The 22,521-nt window shown below is 38.7% G+C and overlaps 1 protein-coding gene across 1 annotated transcript; it reads left to right on the top strand.

Annotated features, from left to right (window-relative positions):
• Positions 1–2,478: 2,478 nt before the first annotated feature.
• On the top strand, positions 2,479–4,353 carry LOC104461767 (alpha-N-acetylgalactosaminide alpha-2,6-sialyltransferase 3-like; the record flags this gene model as incomplete). Its single annotated transcript, XM_010073464.1, has 2 exons — positions 2,479–2,586; positions 4,167–4,353. Coding segments are annotated over 2 exons (295 nt in total), but the record flags the coding sequence as incomplete, so codon positions are not given.
• Positions 4,354–22,521: the final 18,168 nt, after the last annotated feature.

The raw sequence follows: 22,521 nt of genomic DNA, 5'->3' as shown, positions 1-22,521 counted from the left end.
TTTTAGGGACAGCTAAAATTGTTTTCACATTTTTAATATTGCTTTCATAAGAATGTTGAAAGAATGTTTACGGTATCAGATTGAATTCTAAGGTGTTACCAAATCATACAGAATCCCCACTGCTTAAGTAAATTCCATTGTATCCCTGTGTATCTTCAGAGGAAAAAATCAGAGGAATGTAAGTGCTTTGTTTTAAAGTGTATAATCTGTATTCTGTCATGTACTTCATCTCCCAGAGAAGGTTCTGGGAACTCACTCTGCTGTTTTTATTTATCCTGCCAGTGCAGGATATAGATGAGAGGACTAAGGTCCAATGGTGTTAAAACAAGACATGAAATATTGATTAATTCTTTTTTAAAATTCCTTTTTCCTCCTGAGTATAGCAAATTTCAGATACTGCTCTCAATATAGTACTCTCCAATGAACCTCTATTGTCGGAAGGGTCCTGATAAACCCTTACTGTTCTTATAAATGGTTATTATGATTCTAAATGGCTTTAAAAGCTCAAGGCTAGTGTTCTTCTGGTGCAAGAGCAGGAAGCAAGTTAGAAGCAATGCAGCTTTTTATCATGGCAGAATGTTACTCTGAAAAAACATGAGTCGGATTGGGAATTCTCTTTGCTAGACAGTAGCAGAACATTCTGTTTGAAGAAATGAAGATCCTAACGGGGCAGATAAACAGGTGTACAGTTTCCTGGCTATAAAGGTGTCAGGTAAAGAAGCACAATCATAGTTGGTGTCCACCAAACTACTTTGAGTGTTCTTGAGTACAGTAAAAACTCTGGCAGTTGAGGTAATTGTTTTTCATTTAAAAAAAATAAGATTTGTTTAAACTGGAGTGTAGTGGAGTTTAGAAATGTAAAGCTCTTGGAGCTTTTCTTCAAGCCCTAATAAAAGGTACTCATCAGAGAAGGAATATGAATCTCAGTTCTGTATGTGTCAGGTAAATGTCATTACAAAGGTTGTACAACTACTTTTTCACCCGTCATCTTCATCAGTATTTAGTCAAACTTCAACAAGAAAGAGCAAGGAAATAACACTGAATCTGAGCCAAAAGTCACTGATTGGCAGATTTACCTGGGAGGCAGGAGATGTGGTATGTTCTCGCTCTAAACCAGGAAGAAACAGCGGAGGTTGGTTCTTCTGTCTTGCAGGAAAATTGGGTATTATAGGCTGGACAAGTTGCTATATGATAGGGTTTTTTCCACATGAAAGCTTTAATCCTATCCCAAGATGAAGGTGTTTTCAGAAGAGTTTGTTGATGGGGATAACTGATTTGCACACAGGCCTGCTTGGGAGTTCTTTTGCAGCAAAACTTAACTGTGTGCAAACCTTAGGCTGCTTTAACTTATGATGGAGAATAGACTGCTCACTGCTGTACCCAAAAGCTAAGACCTAAAAGATGAGGCATAAAGCTAAAGTATCCCCTCCTCTCACTCACACCCAGCTTTCTCAAGCTAAGCCAAAGCTGGGGCTCTATTAAGAGGGTTTTATGATTTTTGTGGTATCTTTCTTTGGAAATTGGACAAGTTTTATCATTTTAAGGCATTTGTTTTCATTGATGTCAGTCAAACTGAAAGCAGTATGTGCACAAAACTGGACTTCAACCAGTTTGTAAGCAGTGAGGGCTAAGTGTGTTCTTGTTACTTGTGAGATTTGACAGCAGTAAGTCTTGCTTGCCCAGGTTATATGGGTAGCTCTGTTGACTCCCAATCCTCCATTGGTAACCTGTGCATGAGTAGAGTGAACAGGATCTGGTCCGTAATAAACAATGCATATGTTTGCTCACATAGCCAGTGTGTGAGCCAAAGCCTCACACATGTGATTTGTTCTCAGTCATGCAGGTAATACTTTTGGACTCATTTAATGCAACTAGTTATTTGAGCAAAGGTTATCAATCTGGGCACTCTCCTTTTGTGCTTTTCTCTCTGCTACGCTATCTTAAAGAATGATAACAGAAACTTATGTAAAGGGATATACACAGAATTTTGTTTTTCAAAGCCTTGTATTAGATGGTTTTCTACCAAAATGTCCTTAAAAATTTCATTACTGTGTGAATTTTCAACCTGAGGATAGCCCACTGCAGATTCAGATATTGCTTGTGGAAGAGAATGTTACATACTCACATGCACACAGCACAAACTCTGCCAGTAGTTTGCTTTCTGGTGAACTTTATCTCATTTTACATACTCTACTAATTGCTATCTTTCAGATGTAAAAATAAATTATTTTCTGTCTTATGGGAGATGCATTGTTTGACTTCAGATATTTAATGTGGTATTTTTTCTGTGGACAATAGCTTGAAGCCTCAAGCTGGGAAGAATGAGAGCATGCTTATAAATAATTCAAAATAATTGTATGGTTTTGACAGATTGTCAAGTTGCTTAATGCCTTTAGTCCCAGGTAATAGATTATATTTCTTTGATAAAGTGTTGGTAATTTCTCATTGCAATTTGTTTTGTGTGTTGTATTTTTACAGAGTCCAATCAGGTTCATATCTCAGTACGGGTTGGTTTACCTTAATTTTGGCTATGGATGCCTGCTATGGAATTCACGTCTATGGGATGATAAATGACACCTACTGCAAGTAAGATCACAGGAAATTATTTTCATGCATATACAATTCTGATGTCTTGTCAAAATTTCACAATTGATTTTAACATCATCAATCCAAAAAATCGATCAGGTAGTCATTTCCCAGTGTTTTGCATTGATGTGACACTATTGTCAGCATATTTAGTCCTGATATGGCATTCACTGTTGATAAACAAAAACATTTACAAAATCCAACATCAGATGTCATAAGGAACTATTTTTAATCAAAGATCTTTTGAATTAGCTGGTAACAAAGTATGTTCATACTCTTCTGACAAAATGTACTTACTTATACTGTTAAAATAAATCTATAGAGGGAATACTAATCTGTTAGTTCTCTGAATGCCAAATACACCTGGAAGTGAAAGAAACTGATTAGCCCAGGATAGCTACCTGAAATTACATTTCACCACCACTGAGCAACCTACTTGAACTTTCTAGGTTATATATGGCTTGTTTTGAGTAGTAGGCGGTTTCTGATTAGATAATAAAACAAGTCCTGCGAGCTCTATCACAGTAAACGGACATAAATTCTAACCAACTACTGTTGGTGACCTTACAGTGACAATGGATTAATCCTATTGTCTGATGTATAACTCTAAACACAATTTCTAAAAGTCCAAGTTAAATGCTTTAATCTACAATATATGGTAGAAAAATATAACGTGAAACTGTTCCCGTTCAGAAAAGCAGGAAATGTCATGAACAATGTATGATACTAGTACAAATCTACTCTTCTGTACCTAGGTTGGTTCAATTCTTGCATGTAACCAGCCCAATGGGTCCTAAGCTCCTGGAGTAAAGTCTTTGTGGAGACCTTCACTCCACATTCTGTGTTACTCCAGTATGGGATTCATTCCTGGCAGATCCTAAAAAAAAAGACGTTGAGTCACAGCTGTTTAATTAGGGTATCTTAACATTAGCCACTGACTTTTTAGAACTTGCAGATCTCACTGACTGAGTCATCCAGATGGAATGAGCATATGTTGTTCTTTGTTTATGAAAACACACTAGGAGCCCTCAGATGAGGGGTCGCAGGACAGAAGTTGTCCTCACAGAGCTCAGCCAAGCTGGCATTGCGTAGCCCTGATGTAAAACCAGTAAACAGCATGACAGCACCTCGGTCTGTTGGCAGCAGAGAAGGATGGGTTTCCTTAAAGCTGCAATTCTGACTGCATTACCCTCTTATAACGAATATTACTCTTGTAACTGCCTTATTCAGTCAGTTCAAGAGCCCATTTCAGGAGTTGGGACTATCCAATGAGAAGGATTTGCTTAGAGATGCAGCCTTAGGGACTGAGGTCTCCCAGGTTAGACAAAATGTGCAGTACCCATAAAAGCCAGCCCGTCAGCTTCTTACTGGCTGATAAGATCAGTGTATGTTGAGAGATACACTTAGCTTCATTTTCTATAGGAAAAATCATACAAATCATGCTGTAATGAAAACCCTTGTACGGTTTAACAAAGGAGCTCAGGTGCTGACACATGGAAAGGATTTCAGATAAATCAGGTGCAGTATATATTCATGTTTTTCTTGGAAATGATACTGAAGTGTATCTTTTTTTTCTCTAGGTCAGAAGGCTTTCGTAAAGTTCCCTACCACTATTATGAGCCAGGAAGAGATGAGTGTGAGGAATACTTTCTACATGAAAATGCTCCGTATGGAGGCCATAGGTTTATCACAGAAAAGAAAGTATTTGCTAAATGGGCCAAGAAGCACACAATAATATTTACACACCCTAACTGGACAGTGTCTTGATACTCGTTTTCTTAACTCTTCCTTAACAGCATATTACAAAAATGTCTCGGTTTACAATAATTTTGCTTACATCTGGCTGACCTTTCTCAGCCTAGGTAACACTAAACTGAAAGCTAGAAGATGAAGAGGGTTATGGTTCAGCTGTTAAGCAAAATTAATCATCTGTGGAAGGCAGACACATTGTTTGTCATTTCTTAGGGTTTTACTCCACACAATGCACTTTATACTTAACTGGATTTTACTTCAAGACAGTAGCATTTAAAGACAGATGAGATTTTCTGTATGTACATGTGCACACAGAGAACATGATGGTCCTTTAAAACTTGTTCATCACCTTAGTTAATTAAAATTAGTACTTGTAGCTCACTTGCAGTAGACCTCCAAGGTCCATAAGTGAGTAAATTTTAAAAAACACCTGAATACATGGATACCTGTGAGCACTTGCATATATGGTAAAATAAGACATGAACTAAACACGGTTTTTGAACTGCACACAACCCTCACATGAGAAGACATGTTTTACTCAAGGCTCCCAATTAATTCATAACTTATGAAATGCAGCTTCCTTCCACCCTGGTCAGGCTGCACCAACTCGGATGATGTGTTTTGTACTTTTTGAGGCTGTTCTCCCACAGTTTAGCTCCAGCAGCATGGCACTTAGCAAAGACTGTGTTTTGCAGCCCATGCTGAACCTTTGGCTGTTGTACCAAGCCTGCTGTCAGTACCCAAGCAGGTTAGTGTAAAGTTGTCTCATGAACATCTGCATTTACTCCAGTTGTGCCTTTGAGTTGCTCCGGCATCCAAATACCAGTATTTTGACAGTATTTCCTGTGCAGCCTTCATAATTTATTTTAAATCTCCAGTGTCTCCATCTTTAAAAACAAGGATGCATACCTATCTACCTCACAAGGGAGTTGTGAGGATTAATTTAAGTCCATCAAGCACTTTCCTGATTAAGAATGCTACAGAGCATTTATTCTTAACACAAAAACAATGGTACCTGTCGTTTGTTCTTGTCCATTGGGTATTTGAAGAAAGTGACAGCATGTCTGGATCTGATGGCAAATTGTTCTGTGCATCCGCTTTCCTACTGAGGATAATCTTTAATACTGAGTTCTCTCAACTTGCATTGCTTCAGATGGAGTTGAAAGAACTCACCATCTCTCAGTATTATCTGCACATCAAGAAGCAGTTCAAGAATTTTAAAATATACTCATCTTTAGCTGAAATACAAATTTCCAAGCTTCTCTCATGGAAAGTTTTCAACTGCAGCAGACTCATTTGTAATATGACCATAATTCAACTACACATGTGAGTTTTATTTAAACTGTATTTAAATGAATGCTTTAAGTTCAGAATGTGTCCTATGAATATTTTAACATCTGGAATGTCAGATTCAACACTGTTAATAGCCAATACTGTGAACACTTGAAAGAATGAGGTGTGCAACATGACACACAGTGTTTACTCACACTACTTAAACATGAACCAACAGGAAACTTTGTATGCTTTTGTAAATCATGAAAAGGGGAAAGTAAACAGCTATTTTTACATGTAAGTATTTGTATACTGACTATTTCCTATTGTATATTTGTATATATAAATCTATATTTTATATGTTCATGGCATATATATTCTCTCAGGAGCAGCTGCAACTCTTAGGATGGGGAGGAAATCTCTTCACCAGTGTTCCTCCTCCTGATCATTGGTTTCTTGTTCCTGTTGGTAGGTGGTGCCAGCATATCATCTCTCTTGCTCTTTCTATTTTCTATTGTAAATGCAGCTTTCTGATTTTATTTTTACTATAGCTTAGCTTTCGCTGCTTACTTTAGTGCTGTAAGTGTTCATGCCAGTTGTAAGACAAAGGCTGGGGCCATATTTATGATCCCTGATAAACATCCATATGCAAATACAGGCTGTGTCCCAGACTTCCTGCATGACTTGATGTTTCACCTTCCTGTTCAGAAAAGGAGAACAATAATATTTTCCTACTCCCTGTCTTGACTGACTTTCCTGTAAGCTCTTGAGATAGATATTCTCATTTGCAGTGTATTTGTATAATGCCTTGCAGAAGAGGTGCCCAAAATGTCTGAAGGCTGAGGCAATGCTACAATATACAAATAATTTAAAGTGTCTGCTTCTTGTCACTGGAGTTTAAAATCAATTGTAGGCTAATATAGCATAGGGTCACAGATGGATGGAGAGTTGCAGTAGCGAAAGATAGTGGGCTAGATTTGTCACCATGTGCATATGCATCTTTTCCGTTCAGATGGATGGGTGGATAGATGGAGAGCTAATAAAAATTGTAATGCAGGATTTGAAGAATGCAGGACACACGCAACTAGGTAGAGGGCACATACTGTACAGGGCAGCCTGGAAAAGCCTGTAGGAAGTGGGAAGAGGAGCTGAAAAGGAGAACATCAGTCAAACTGAACTTCTATTCAGAAGGTCTTTGGATTAATAGAAAGTTCCTATAAAACTGCTGCACATGGAAGTGCAGTTGGGCTGGGCAGACTTCCGTGAGAAGCGTCCTCATGAAGCAGTCTTTTTTCCCAACGAGCACAGCATAAGGATTCTGCCTGAGTTGCATTCACATGCAAGGCAGTTTTTAAGCCTGAGAAAGTTTTTAAGATAATTAAGACTTGCCAAATTGCCATAAAGCTGTTGTAAAATATGTTCTTCATAGTGAAGCTCCTTGTAGAGTGCTTGCATGGTGTATGAAACAATATCTCATGCAAAGGCTAGCTAAGAAAAATACAGCCCTAAGAACAGCTAAATGTACAGCAAAATTGAGAACATCATTAAAGTGCAGTTGTCACAGAGCAAAGTAAAAGTGTTGCACTCTGCTTGGATTTGCAGGAAGAGCAGATCCACTTTTAGAAACATTGCAGCAGGCTTCATCCACACTAGAGTAAATGAATATCAGTTCCCTTATCTATATGAGCCTGTCTTTAGCATAAACTAAACACATATTTGCATTATTTTTATTATATGAGTAAGGAACTGTAACCGATGTGTTAAAGATGATTCTACAAAAAAATGACTTCATCGTCGTCTGTTAAAAATCAGCACTGTGGTAGTGAAGAAAAAATCTCAGTACTTGGCTGTGTAGTAAGAGACCTTGATGATTCACCTTCTGAGAGCAGTTAAGGCACCAGCTGAGAATAATTTATTAATTCTTTAAAATAAAGCCTGCTACAGTTTACCTGAATGTAATCAGATCCTAATTGAGTATTCATTCAAGCAGTCCTATTTTAATCAACTACTCATGTGTATAAAACAATCAGGGAGTTTACATGAGGTTTTCAAACTATATCTTCACATTGCTGCTAATAGAGGGATACTCACAAATAATTTGGCGGGTTTTTTGCCATCAGTTAGCTAAGTAGTCACCAAATGTTTTCTTTTATAATTTAGTTTTCTAAAATACACTTTTTGAAGGAAAAAAAATAAGCATTTTTTGTTTGGCTTGCTGTAGCCTTGGTTTGAATGAACATTTAAATTTTAATACACTTCATGTTTTATGTTGCATTACCTTCTGATTTTTTTTTTTTTTCAAGGAAAAAAAGTTTTAAATAGGAGCAGAAATTTTCCTAGGGAAAAAAAAAAATCTTTTCCAATGGTTAATTACTAATTCATAAGTAATTAGCTAAATAACATAAAAGCTGTTTTTTGTGCTTCCAAACAGATACAGCAGACATGATCCCAACCACCTCATCTCCCCTAGATGTCCAGATCACATCCCTCTGCTTATACCAAGGCCTCTTCACAGAAAGAAAAAAGTAGTCTATGTATCCAGCCAAATTCCCTTTCCATCTGGGCTGGGAGGCTCCATCTGCAGACTGCTTGTATCAGTTACATCAGTAAGTGGGAAGGATTGAGGAAGAGTTCTACTTAGGAGCAGATGGTATTCCAACTTCTAAAAAATGCCCCTAAAGTGCTTTAGGAGAGGAGTACCCGTTGATCTCTCCTGGAAATACTTCTCCAAAGTATTCTGTTTCTTCAAATGCCTTTAGCTCCTTGTATAGAGCTATTGTGTACTCTCTCCTGTAAGAATTACCAGCAAGGGGAAATCATGCCCTTTACAGGAAAAAGTAGAGGCAAATTCTGTGTTGTTAAAAATTTCTGTATAAACAACACCAAGGATTAAGAAGTCAGCCTGATACAAATTATATGAAGACTCAATGATTTAGGAATCACTGAGGACTCAGTTCAAAACTAATGGAAATCACTTTGGCAAGTTGATGAATACAGCACCCATCCCAGTAAAATCTTTGCACTCCTGGGTACAAAGGTAAATGGTGTTTTGTCTGAGAAGTACCAAGTGCACATAATGCATTGCATAGCTAATAAAGAGGAGCTCATCCAGCACTTGGAGGGCTGATGCAGACGATCTTTGTTCACCTGCCTAGGGGATGGACAAAAGTAGGACCCCCACACAAAGATAGCTGGCAGCAGAGCACAGATGCTCAACCAGAGAATATGTCCAGGTAAGTAAGAATTACATAAGTAATCACTCATTAATTATAACTGGATGGTGCCCATATTAAGTAGAAAATCAGAAGCACTTTATATTCTGACGCTTCTGTTTTGCTGACCTTTTTATTCTACATGTATCTCAGTAATAGCATATGTCTTTAGTTGTGTTCAAGCAAGTCTGGGGTTTGTTTGTGATGAACTTTAGGGCACCCACACGAGTCAAACTCTGCAATAGTGCCAAAAGATCATGCAGGAGCTGTCTGTGGGCATTGTGATGCACTGTGTACAACAGAGAGTCTTGTATTTACTAAAAAAGGTCTGTTTTTCCTGACTAGGCATAGTTCTTTTGATGAGAAAGTGTTAAATTTTCAGCAGATGTGTCTCATTCTGTTCCTTCTTTCCCGAGAGGATGCAGAGGAATGTGACTTAACCATGGGGGAGTGAAGAATAATATGGTAAATAACCAACCACCAGATTCATATATATTTTTCTGGCTATTGCTGTGATGGATAGCTAATGACACAGAGAAAAGCAAGCTTTTTGCAAACCTTGTATTGCATAATCTACAGACATCTGTTCTAGACTGGAATCTCCTAGGCAGACCCTTTAGAAGGGGGCTGAGGGAGAAGGAGAAGGTCTCTCCCCATTGAAGGACAGCACTTCTGTGGGAGCCACAATAATCTATGTGGCATCCCTGGGTCTGCTCCACCAGGTTTTGTTGGCTCCCCACTCAGCCATAGCTTTGGGCCCTTTCCAGCCCCATTGGATGAAGTGTGTCCTGAAGCTGACTTAAGCAGCCTGTGAGCTGCACGGTCTGGCCTGTCCTCCCCTTCTTTGGAGCCAGGGGAGTGGTGATGGGGTGAGGAGTGATGTGTGTCAGAGCAGGGACACTCCCTTAAGTCAGCAGCCTGGTCTTGCTTGGGGCACAGTCTCACCTCAGATGCTGAACTCAGTTTCTTTGGATGTGATGGAAAATATATCACTGGGTTTTGTTATTGTTCATGAGATTAACTCACAAAGAGTGACCATTTTGTGGGTGTCTTTAACAGCTGATTTCACGTCTTTTTTGCATTGCTTGCTGCTATTTCTGGGAACTCCTCAAGATATGCAGCTTTCAGCATCTGTCACTGCTGTTCTGATTTATGGGCCATAAAGAGACTGTAAACTGGAACTAATGCATGTTCTTACCATGTATTATGCATGATAGCATGTTACACATTTTATTCTTGCAGTATAATAAATAATGTAAGTTGTGTGTAAACTTAGTTTAAGCAGCAGAAGTACTGCCTTTTCTTTCTCTCATATCACATGTTGCCCAGAGCACTTTGCTGGAGCTCTGTAAGTGCCATTAGCAGCTGTCAGCAAATAAATTGTTGAAACTAGTCAGGAAACATTTACTAAGTTTGACATTTTTCACTGGAATATCAGAAATAGTTAAACTTGCTTTTGTGAACCTACTCTAGTGTTCACAGTCACAATTCTGAGTTCTGTTATAAGGAAATTTCACATCTGAGTGTAACATCCGGAATGACTTTACTGACACAGAGAGTGTCAAGATGTTGGCAGGGCAGTGATCACAATTTTTTTACATTTATGGGAGTATCTTTTTAACAGGAATTGCATATGTAGAAGACTGGCTAAAATGCTTGTAGTTTTTTTCATACTGTTGCTGGTGAAAACAGTATTTCTGAGGATGGCTGGAGAAAACCAAAATTGTGTTCTCACTGCTCTTTTGGCTTTTTATCTATCCCCTCCTCATACACAGACACACGCACACACATCTGCAAACACAAAGAGTGTCTATAGGGAAAGTACTTTTTCCAGATAGTGGCAACTAAGAACAGATAAGAAAACTCTTACATGGTAAATGATACCTGTTGATTCATGTTTATTATTTGTATTTCCAAAGCCTATGTCTCCATTAATGAGGAATTAGCTCAGCTGGATCAGATCTGTAGCCTGAAACTGTTGGTCCTGAGGACCTGATCTCCACACCGTTCACAGTCTCTAGTTCAGTCCCATGGGCTGAATGCCACCAGTGACTGGAGCACATCTTTTAGTTTCATCCAAGAGGAACCTACTTCACATCCTCAGCACCACTCCATCACCACTCCATCATGCAAACTAAAGCTTTTTTAAGTGAGGCCACTGCCCCACAGGAAAGTGAAAATCCTGTTAGCCCATCTTTTGGCTACATAGAAGCCTTTTGTTGTTTGGTTTTGGGATGGTTTTTTTTCCCTCAGGCTTTGCATGGGTATTTTTCTTTCAAATCTGAGATCTGATTCCTCCTGTGAGATCATGGAAATCAAGGGCTCCCGACTCCTCCTAAAATTAGCATCCAAATGTCCTCCATAAATCAGGAATATGGTCTAGGACAGAGTAGTCCAGCATGGGCACAGCGTGAAAAGTGCTTAGTTTGATGAAGAGTTAAACTGTGATTCCACTTGTGGATGTGATTTTATCATGAACATGCTGGATGCTTCCTAATGCATGAATTGTTTTCATATACTGCATCACACATAAAGATGCCCTTCATCATTTCCCAGGGTATTTTTGTTCTTGTGGCTTTCCAGTTGTATCTGTATGTGTGTGCATATGTGCATGTATATACAGTGTACAAGCATTCTTCTGTTCTAGACAGTTGCTATTATATGCTGCTAACATAAACTTGTTTAGAAAGTTCATGTTATGCTATTTATTACATGTATTCTTTGGTTGCCTTTTTGTAATGCTGACAAGTGTGTAGTCACTGTAGACTTAGAAAACTTTCATACTATTTATACTTTTAGATGTTCTGCCATGTGTTTCCTTGCTATATGCTACTTAGTAATCGCTCCCATTTGGGGAATGTGCTTCTGTGTACTTGCAAAATTGTGCCTGGGTTATTCTAACATATGAATAAATATATACAATTTTCCAATTGTCTGACATAATTTATACGTGAGTTTGTGCTAAACACTTTTATTCTTGTTTATGTATATGCCACTGTAATAATACCTGACAGGTCATTGAACTCAAAGAAACTATGATCTCTGTTCTAGAAAGACACAAACATGAACTATGCCTAAATTATTTCTTAATTGACTTCAAAGACATCTTAGGACATCTATCCTAAACATATCCAGTAATGTTGGGTAAACTCAGCCACAAAACCTACACTTACAAGAACTGATATTTTTATTTCTGTGTGTTAAACACACGTTGTGAGCACACATGCACACAGAAATGGAGATTTACAGGAAGGGTACACTGGATCCTATCCATAAAGGGTACATCCTTCAAGCACTCTCTTGGAGCGTAGCACTCTCAGAAGTCAAGTCACTCAAATCCCGACGAGTGGACATGCAGCACATACTGGAGAAGGTAAGTCTTGAAGGGCTGTGAGAGAGATCACATCTCATGAAAAGGTGTGAACCTTTGCTAGCAGATATAATGTTGACAGGAGTATGAGGGAACCTTGATAACTTCTCTTCCATCGTGCAGTGGACCCCTTGCCGCTAAGAGATGAAAGGAACTGGAACTCCTCTAGCCTCTAATTTTCCTGTTTTATTGCCCAACTAAGAGCATGATTAAAAAGCAGTAGGCTTCAATGTGTAAGCTGTAACTTGGTTTGTATGTGCTGAATTAAACACACATAGACTAACTGGGTTTGTGAAAGGACTGAAGATTCCAGGTGCGTTTGTCAGCACTGGCATATACAATGCAGCAATAGTTACCATCGAATTTTGGGCCAGATTCTGGTACTGAGGTACTCGTGGCACAGAGATTTGTTTCCTTTACAAACTGGGCTATTTTGTTAGCCACCACAACAAAGGGAAGGAAAAAGATAATTTCTGTGGTAAGAGTAAAACTAAATAGAGGGAAGAAATGCCGTTCACATGCTCATCAGCTTTGAGGGTCCTTCAAATTTGATTCGCTGCCAAGGGGCTTGTTAAGAATTTGTGTGTTCTTTTTCAGACATACTCTCTGAATATACCATCATGTTCCCTTCAGAACCATTACAGCGTGAGCTGTGAATGCATACTAATAGCATGATGTAATGTGGATTAATTTCATACTTTTTCCATGCAGGACAGTTGGGTTTGTATATTACTCCTAAAGTACATTCATACTTGATAGTAGTGGAATGGGATGTGAATGCAAATGTATTTGATTGTCACAGAACCAGATACTCAGGTTAAAAAATTCGTTTAGTAATTGAATTATCCCCCTTAGACCTTTTCAAGCCCTTATAGAATAGCCAGCCTGTCCCCTGAAGTTTTTGTTCCTGTGGCTTTATATTTGGATCTTATTTTGTTTGTACCAGGTCACTCAGTAGTCCTTGTCAGCTAGTCTCAGTGATCTTTTTATTACCAACTTCTCCCTTAATGACTGAGTCTTCTGCAAACCTTTCGGTTTTCTTCCAAATTGTTGATAAAAATGTTAATTAGAGTATGCCCAGGAAGCTATCCCAGCAAAATACCTGTTCTGTGGTCATTCCCCATTTAAACTCACGTTTTGAAATGTCAGTTAACCAGCTTTCAATTCATTTAATGTGAGAAATGTCATTTTTGTATTATCTTGGTTTCTTAACTCAAATGTCATGAATACCACATCAAATGTCATATAGAATCAAAGTATATCAACAGTGTTGTATTTTGCTTGTAGTAACAATTGGGAAAAAAGCCAGGAAATGTGCTTGACAGGATCTGTTTTCCATATTGCACTTAGACTGGCATTTACCATATTTCTCCTCTTTAATTAGTAATTGAGTCCCCTGTCAGCCATTCCATTACTTTGCTCCAGATCAATTTCAGACTGACAGGACTGTAATTATCTAGGTCATTAAGTTTATCCTTCTTAAATATTAACACAACATAGGTTTTCTTCCAGCTTTCTGGAACTTTCCCATTTGTTCCAAGACTTAGCAAAAAGCAGTAATAACAATAGAGATTCCTCTGTCAGTTCTTTAACAACTCTTGGAAACAAGTTATCTGAAGTGTCCTATGCAAATATTTCTTTACTTCAGTAGCTTCCATTTAACATTTTCTTTGGTTTTTTTTTTTTTTTTTTTTTTGTTGCTGTTTCCTGGTAGTTCATCATCCTCATAGACCATCACCAGTTGTCTGTCTTTTCCTTAAATACCAAACACAAATACCAATTGAGCACGTCTTTCTTGTCTTCATTTCTCTTAACAAATCTTCCACTTCAATCTGATAAAGAACTGGTACCATTGTCAGGATTCCTAATGTATCTGAAAAATATTGTCCTTAATTATCTGGCCATAAATTTCTCCTTACAACTTGGCTACACTTATTGGAGGAATTATTTATGTAATTCCTTACTTCTACTCTATAGTCAGTTTTATCAACTTTCTTAATGTCACTGATTTAGAGTTATGTAGAGGCTTTCACTAGCCCTTCATGATAGATATTTTTTAAACACATACACCTTTCTTTCCTAATTTTGCAGTATTAAATAAAATATTTGTATTTTCCAGCTATCAATCAGTTGTCTCTCTTAGATGATTCTCCTTTACAATAATTTTCCATTTAGTAAAAAGACTGCACCATCCATATTACTATTTGGACTTTATTCTCTTTATGCCCATAAAGAGCAATCAAGCTGTCATTGCAGCCACTAATATTTAGTTCTCTTATCAAGTCCTCTGATCTCTTTTCATTATTCGTGAGTTGAGATCTCACATAAAATTCTCATTTTTGGAGATTTTCCCTTTTTGGTTTAAGGAATGTTCATATATAATGTTCAAAAATTCTGCAGAGGTTTTAGTACCAACATCATGAAACTTTAAGTATATGTCAGGCAGACTAAAATCTCAGATGGTAGTGCAGCTTTTTTTGCTCCTACACATTAGAGAAGGTGCAAAGGCATCCAGGCATCCTGCTCTCTTCTATGATTTGGTGATTTGCAGACAGCAGCTACTATCCCATCTAGTGTTTTATCTGTTAAGAGTATTGATGTATTGCATTCAAGATCATTTGCTTCTGAGATGCCATTGCCCTGAAAACAGACTCTGTCTTTTTTACCATAAAGTTCCGCTCTTCTTTCCCTTCTCTCTACTTGATCTTTCCAAAATAGGTTATAAGCATTGATTTTAATGTTCCAGTTATACAGTTCTTCCCACCTACTATCAGTAATACTAGCTATACTGAATTTATAAATAGGTAATTCTGATTCCTTTCCTTTTTCACACAAGCTCTTTAGTACTGGTTTATAGAAAATCTACTACTTTTACATCTTTGATTAATTTTGGTTTTGCCATCCTGATTTCATGCTGAGTGAGGACTCATTTGGTTTTTTGTTTGATTTGGTTTAGGTTTTTTTAATCAGTTCCTCTTTTAGCATTGATTTTCAGCCTCTTCCCTAGCAGGCTGTTTGCCTTTGTACTGAGCAGGAGACCACCCAAATTGTGCCATCCTTTCACCTCCATCCAAAGATAGATGTTCCATGTTCAGAATCTTTTTTTCTGTCTTCCTTCATTTACCAGCCAAGGAAAATATCCTAAAAGATTATACAGGAATTCTTATCCTTCAGCAATGTTCAGGGTTCCCTGAACTTGTCCCAGATCTGTGAGACAACCCCCTGTGAAGCCAAATCGCTGATGCTTAATGTGTAATCAGTGATGATCCTTGCTCTCTGACACTGGACATCTGTTCAGTCTTAAAGACATACCTGGAGTCCAGGCTGCGCAGGAGCACTGCAGTGTTATTTATTTTTCCTTTGCAAAAGAGTCTTTCCAAACATCTTTGCATCTCCAGCCTTTCCCCCAGGTTGGTTTAGCTGTATATGATCACTAACTGTTGTTTTTTGAAAAACACTTCTGCCTCTGGAGGATTCTGAAATTTGGGCGAATGGGAGGTGGGGGAAAGCTGTCTGTTTTCAAATGGAAAGAGGCTGTTCTGAAACATCTTTTTGTTGTTATACAGAGAAACCAGAGCTCTGTGAGCAGCCCAGCCCCTGGGCTAGCAGCTCACATCTCCTCTCTGGATCGGCAGAATTTGGGAACTACAGAGTCTAGGTTCTGAGTCAGTATGGAAAGCGAGCAGAGGAACTGCCAGAAAAAGAAACAGATTAATAACTGGCTTATTTTGTCAGAAGATTTGTCAAACTCTGTATCTTTCTGTGGGAGATTTAAATGACAACCAACTAGCATTCTTTACCAGAAAAAGCAAAACATTCTATCAGAGAATTTCTGATTAACTCTTCTCCTGTCTAGGGGAGACCTATCTAAATTAATTGTCTTTGACAGGTGAGGTCTGTCCTTATCTTGGCACAGGAGATAAGGTACCAGTTACGACATCTGGTTAGACTTGCACAGCTTTTTAATTACAACAAAAGCACTTATCACAAATGTCTTGTAAACTGAGTGTCAGCTGTGTCTGGATTGCGGCTGCCTGGCCATGGGGTTTGATTACTCACCTGTTTAATAGATACGATGAAACATTATCCTGCATTCTGTGGCCAGCTTTGCCTTCAACCTATTCTTATAGTGCTTACAGTTCATCAAGCGTTACTGTTCAGGCCTTGAAATTAGTTTAATCAAATCCATTTGGTCTCACATTGCCTTTTTTTTTGTCAGCACTTCAGAAAAGATGTTCAGTTGATTCTTCTGATGGACTACAAGTTGCATTGCTTCATCATCTAGTGACTTGACTGATGAAAGGCACTTGATGTATGGTGATGTCACCTAGCAAAAAAGTCTGATTGCTTCCTTGTCCTATGTATTAGTTCTGCAGAACCAGGAAGAGAGCTATGTAAATGTGTCCCGTGAGGGTACTGTATAGAAACTGAAAATCCTCCAGCACCTAATTTGCAGGATATGTCCACACGGTACAGTACAAGCAAATGCCATTGCAGAGGTACTCTTGCTGGGTGTGAATGAACAAAACATGTCAGCACACAAACAACATAACACTTGTTACATTTTTGCAAGGAAAAACCTGGAAAAAAAAATTGACAGAGCACAGCCTCCCAGCTCTTCTTAAATATTTAGTTTCTGTGGCCTATGCTATGAACAACAGGTTGTTACTAAAGTGAATCACTTTTGGTATCGTGTTGTTTAATCCACATACACACACAAAATGGCATGATAAAAATCTCATCCACTAAAACATCATAGATCAAGTCACTGCCATGTACTTTTTTTTCTGAAAGTGTTGTGGAAGGAGGGGATACTGGGAAGTTTACACTTGCACAACTAACTGAAAGCTGTATATAGTCAGCAACTTGAGATCATCAAATGACTGTGGAGAGAATTACTATGAAAGCTATAATTATTTTATTTTTTGTTATTTCTTCATGCTATCTTGAAAATAACAGTTCTTTTCATCACTACCTCAAAGATTCTTCCCCAAAAAGTATGAAGCAGACTGACAAAGAGTTTCTGAAAGTGGTTTCAATTACATGGAAAGAAGCATCAGGAATTTAAGAAAGGCAGAGAAAAGAGTGAATATTTAAGCCAAAGACACTGAGCCATAACATCCCAGAGCTTTATTTGCCGTACTTATTGCCATCAGTGTGAGCACCTACTTAAAGCTTAGTACAGGACTTGGGGTTTGTATTTCATATCTGCAAATGGCTATAAAGCACAGAAAAAAAAGAGGCCAGTCTTTCTGGTGCTGAAGCCTTTCTTTTATCTTTCATGAGACTTGAAATGGCAACCAGCCCCAGTGACAGTTCAAGTAAGTGACAGAATGCACTTTTTTCAGAAAAAGGAAAGACAGGGAGTCAAACTGCATAATTTTTCAAGGGCAGCTTTGCGATCCTTGGGAATTTTAAAATGTGGAGAGTGCTGTATTAATTTGAGTGCAACAGTAGTGAATAGGATAATTTAATGGCACCTTCCGCTCTCAAGTATTTCTTTCCTTGAATAGATTATTAGACAGTAAGGGTTGAGGATACAAACCATGAATCATGAAAGCATGTGTACATGCTGAAGAGGTATTACAATGAATTATAAGCACTGGTAATAGTTTAGGATCCAGAGGGCTGGCGACCTTTGCTTTTAAAAACATGCTTTAAATGTTATCATTCTATACCAGCGTTTTCCCAACTCTTTATCTTCTAAATGCTTTTGGACACACAGACCATGGGATTAATTATATACTGCAAGCAACAATTCATGAATATTTAACACACTCATTTATACTTAATGAATAAATTTGCATTTTGACAGTATTATTTAATGTGGTTTAAGGAAATACTGCTCATTACCTTTCAGTTTTGTAGATTAGGGGAATATAATTGGAATGATAAGGTGGGAGAGAGACTGCATGACTTCCGCGCCATTGTTCACACCATTTGTTTCTGTAGGTTTTTGATCAAAACGGCTCTGTTTTGTTTGGGGGAAGTTTCTGTCTGTCTCGGTTACTTCATCCCAGTCTGGGAGGTGAAGCCTGAGGCAGGGAGGCGCAGTCCCGACAGAAGGCTGAGGTGTGAGGCGGCCGCCTCCGCTCACCCCGCCAGACGGCTTTGGGGCGGGACATTCCCTGCCTGACAGGGAGCGGGGCTTTCATTGGAGAAGAGGAGTGTCACTCTTCAAGAGAGGCAAGCCATTGGCTGTCTGTCACCAGCCTCTCATTGGAGGAAGTGGTCCTGAAGGGGGAGACAAGTGCCTGGGCAGAGGACTGACAAGATGGAGGGTGTGATGGTTGAGGGCAGCGGCAGCTCTGGCAGCTGACATGGTCCGAGTGGTGCCCACACATGGGTGTGTTTACAGCCCATGGGGCAGTACGGGTTGTTCTGGAGAGTTCTAGCTTCTAGCCAGCCGTTTCCACCCCAGAGCTCTGTGTGGAGTGGCTGCAGGCGCAGGGCTGCTCTGTTGCCCTGGGAGAGCTTTCCTGGCCTGGACACAGCTGGGAAGGATGGTGCTGGGGACATGGCACCCTTGTAAAACTCACTCTTCAGACTTCTGTCCCAAAGCACTGCCATCTCTGCTCAACATCTCCCGCCAGCAGAAACTGTTTCCAGGTGGGCACTCTCCAGGCCCGTCAAGGCCCACGATTGCACACTGCTCTGATCTCGTGAACACATCATATCTCACAAGATTTTGTGATTTTTGCTAAAGACCTGGTTCATATCAGAACTCTCTTTAAAAAGAAAAAAACCCACATCTTGCAGAAAAATGTCAGTACCGATCTGTGCATGTTTCAGCAGTTTGAAAGGAGAGAAAGGTAAGGGAAAAACTCCTTTTTTCTTTTCTATAATTTTTAAGCCCGTCTCATGATTTGCAGAAAGGGGAAGCAGAAGCAAGGAAGAACAATTTGTGTTATTTTTTTTTTTTTTTCTGACAGCAGGCCTGATATGAAACCTCTGTTCCTTGTTCTCAAAAGGAGAGAAAGGTAAGGGAAAAACTCCTTGTTTCTTTTCTATAATTTTTAAGCCCGTCTCATGATTTGCAGAAAGGGGAAGCAGAAGCAAGGAGGAACAATTTGTGTTATTTTTTTTTTTTTTCTGCCAGCAGGCCTGATATGAAAACTCTGTTCCATTTAAATTTCTAGGAATTTTTTTTTCTGTTGATTTTAATAGGACTAAGTACCCAGCCTTTGTACTTGGGTGTGTGTTTTTGCTTTGCCTTTTAAGCATGTATTTAAGAATTCAAATGTTTCCTTAGGGCTAGAGATACCTTAAAGATTTCTTAGATAGCACAAATGAAAAAGTCTAAAATAATCAGAAGTAAAAAAAGAATAGCCCAAGACTTGATGGTCTCAGATATTTCTGAACTTGAACAGCAATGCACACAACAAAATATCCCACAGGTTTCCTGTATTTAATACCAGGGGTTGATTTTGTAGAACAGTTTTTAAAATTGATTACAATTTGCTTCTTTAACAAAGCGTATGCATTGTTTCTGTTTGTCATTTTGAAGTGCCATATGGTGGCAGATACTAATCCACAATATGTTGCCATAGTTCTCTCTGATCACTCCTGAAAACAACATAATTACCCAAATGGAGACTTGACCTTTCATTCAGTTTTAATGGACTGTTTTCTGAGCACATTTCTAATCAAAAAAGAATTGCATGAAATGTTACTGTCAGAGCTGGCTACATATATCTTGTCTGGGAAGGGAAAAGTCTTCAGGCCACAATCAGACTATACATATACACCAACTGTCTGTTCAGCACCAATAGCATTGATGCCTTGATTCTCACAGGGGTCTCTGGAAATAACTTTGATGTTAAGCAAAAGATTTGAAATGTAAAAGCTGTGTTGTTATCCTCCTCTGGGCAATGATGCATAAGCAATGCTGGCCTATCTTTGACACGCTCCTTGTCCTGTGGGAATGTTCCCACACAGTATTAATAGAGGTGGACGTACTGGACAAAGCTTGAATCTGTATTTTGGTATACCTTGCCCTTAAATTTTGTAAGGCTTGAAATCTTAGATACTGTTTTGACTGCATCTAGCAAGCTAAGAAGCCTGTGATTTGCACTCACATTTCAAAAGTGCCTGGGCCTCAGTGATGTTACATCACTGTACATCTCCATATCAAGAAATGTTTCAGTCAAATGCATGGGGCAAACCCAGGTGGATTTCCTGCATAAATTTCCTTTTACTTCATATGAAATGTGAAAGATTTGTCAGGGGCAAAAGCATGCAAGCAGGCACGAAGGTCAGTTGTTTCACAGAGAAGGCGTGCAACCATTTTGAGTGTCTGCACTTAGTGCTGACGGGCTGTGTAACAGGCTTGGATACACAGATGCTGCAAAACTGTCCGTTCCTCCTGACTGGGAAGAGGTTCTTTTATTGCTTGGGAAGAGAGTTTTTAGCCCTGGTTATAGGGGTTTTTTCCTCTTTGGTCACAAAAGTGGTTGATAAAGTTGATAACATGTAAACCAAAGAAACTAACATCCATTCTTTTGAGGAATTTTTTTGACAGATGTATTACGCTTTTGGTCTGGAATTTGATAGCTTCCCTGTTATTTTCCCTCAAAATGGTTTTCTGCCTGGAACGCAGAACAGATCTGGGCTTAGTATACTGCCTTAACCATTCTATCGGAAGCAGTAAATCCTAACATTTCTGAGAACGGCAGAATTGAGCCCTTAGTATATTTCCCAGGGTATTTGTTGCTGAAAACATGCGTCGCTTGCCTTCATTTTGATAAGGCATGAAAGTAATAGAAGTCCTATCTTTAAAACTTTTCCACTGGGAAATCTTGAATTTATGAATATGGTGACCGTATGCATCACAAACCAAAAAAACATAATTGAATAGCAGGAACTATATGAAAATAATCTACTATTTCAAACAGTTGAAGGCCCAAGTATGACAAGTCACCACGTATTTTAACTGACTTCCTCTGATCAGTCTACATACTAACTAGATAAAAGCTATGAAGACATGAAAGAAGTAGTTTAATTCTTCCCATGCCACACCTTTGAGTATGCCTACAGTCACGTCTCATAGCAGCATTACCAGTATGAGCACAAGAGCCATTAGAATAGATGGCATCAGACCCCAGTATGAATTGCTGAATATGCTTTTTTTCCCCCAATATCAAAGTTTTAAAACTGGAAACAAAAAGATGTTTCACAATAGATTAAGCTTGTCTTCTTACTTTGGTGAACCAAATTTACTTGCGTAATTTAACTCAATATTATTTTGCCTGAAAATGCATGTGAACTGGGAGATGAACAAGTAAGCAGCTATAACTTTTCCTGAATTTTATTCCAGATTTATCCATTTCTATTGAACAAGTTTGCAAATTGTATTCAGATACTTGAGAACTCCATACAGCATGTTTGCTTTGGACTTTCCAAAGCAGTGGTACCTGCATCCAAGTTATACAAAACCAGTACATGCATAGCTTGTAATATCATCAAACTCGTTGGCTATAGGATTCAAGCCTGGGGGCAATATTTAATTGAACTCAGAGTCAGCCATGTTTCTTCTGTGGGCAAAACAAGGTAACTTTCCTGAGACACAGAAGTTACTCTCGTTTGTATCCTGTGCCAAGGATGTTTAAGCTCCATGGAAATCTTCCTCTCTGGAGCATTCTTCCTTCCGCTGCTGCATTTCCTCTTAACAAGATATTGCTCTCATGCTATTAACATTAATGAGAGTACTAAAATCTCTTAATAAGAAAATGTTTGAGTTAATCAGGACATTGCCATTGCTGTCCAGGATCAGCCTGATGCCATATGCAAACATTTCTATGGACAGTTTTACAAATGACTTTATTAGGCCTCGGCAAGCGTCCTGTGGAAGCCCTGTGCCTTTGGGGAACAGCGTGAATACTGTAGTCAGGCTATTTGGAAAGATAGCACAGTAAAAATTTTACCAGTAAATTCTGTATATTTTCTCAACCTAAAACTGTTGACACCTGTGCAGAGCAAGTGCTGATACACTCATTTATAATGAATTAACTAGACTTGCCTGAGCTTTTGAAGGTTATGTGACTACATTTATTGATCTCATTTCACTGATACCAATAAAAGCTGAAGTGTCTTGTTACCCCGTAAGGCCATTCATGCCATTGTCTTCCAGATTCATTTGAGGATGTTGACTTTGATCTAGAAAGCTAAGTAATCTGAGTGAGTCCTTAGAAGAAGCTCTATCTGGTATGGTTGCTGTACTTCTTGCCAGTGAAGGGACATAAGCCATATCCTTATTACTAGTTCTGGGAGTAATGGAGTCTGGTTAGCAATAGGTTTGTCCTTAGTAGTCTGCATTTCTCTATTACTTTA

This window comes from Pterocles gutturalis, unplaced genomic scaffold, assembly GCF_000699245.1.
Source record: "Pterocles gutturalis isolate BGI_N339 unplaced genomic scaffold, ASM69924v1 scaffold18222, whole genome shotgun sequence".
In the NCBI taxonomy this organism is placed as follows: domain Eukaryota; kingdom Metazoa; phylum Chordata; class Aves; order Pterocliformes; family Pteroclidae; genus Pterocles; species Pterocles gutturalis.
The sequence above is the reverse complement of the archived record's forward strand: the minus strand, read 5'-3'. Positions and strand labels throughout refer to the sequence as shown.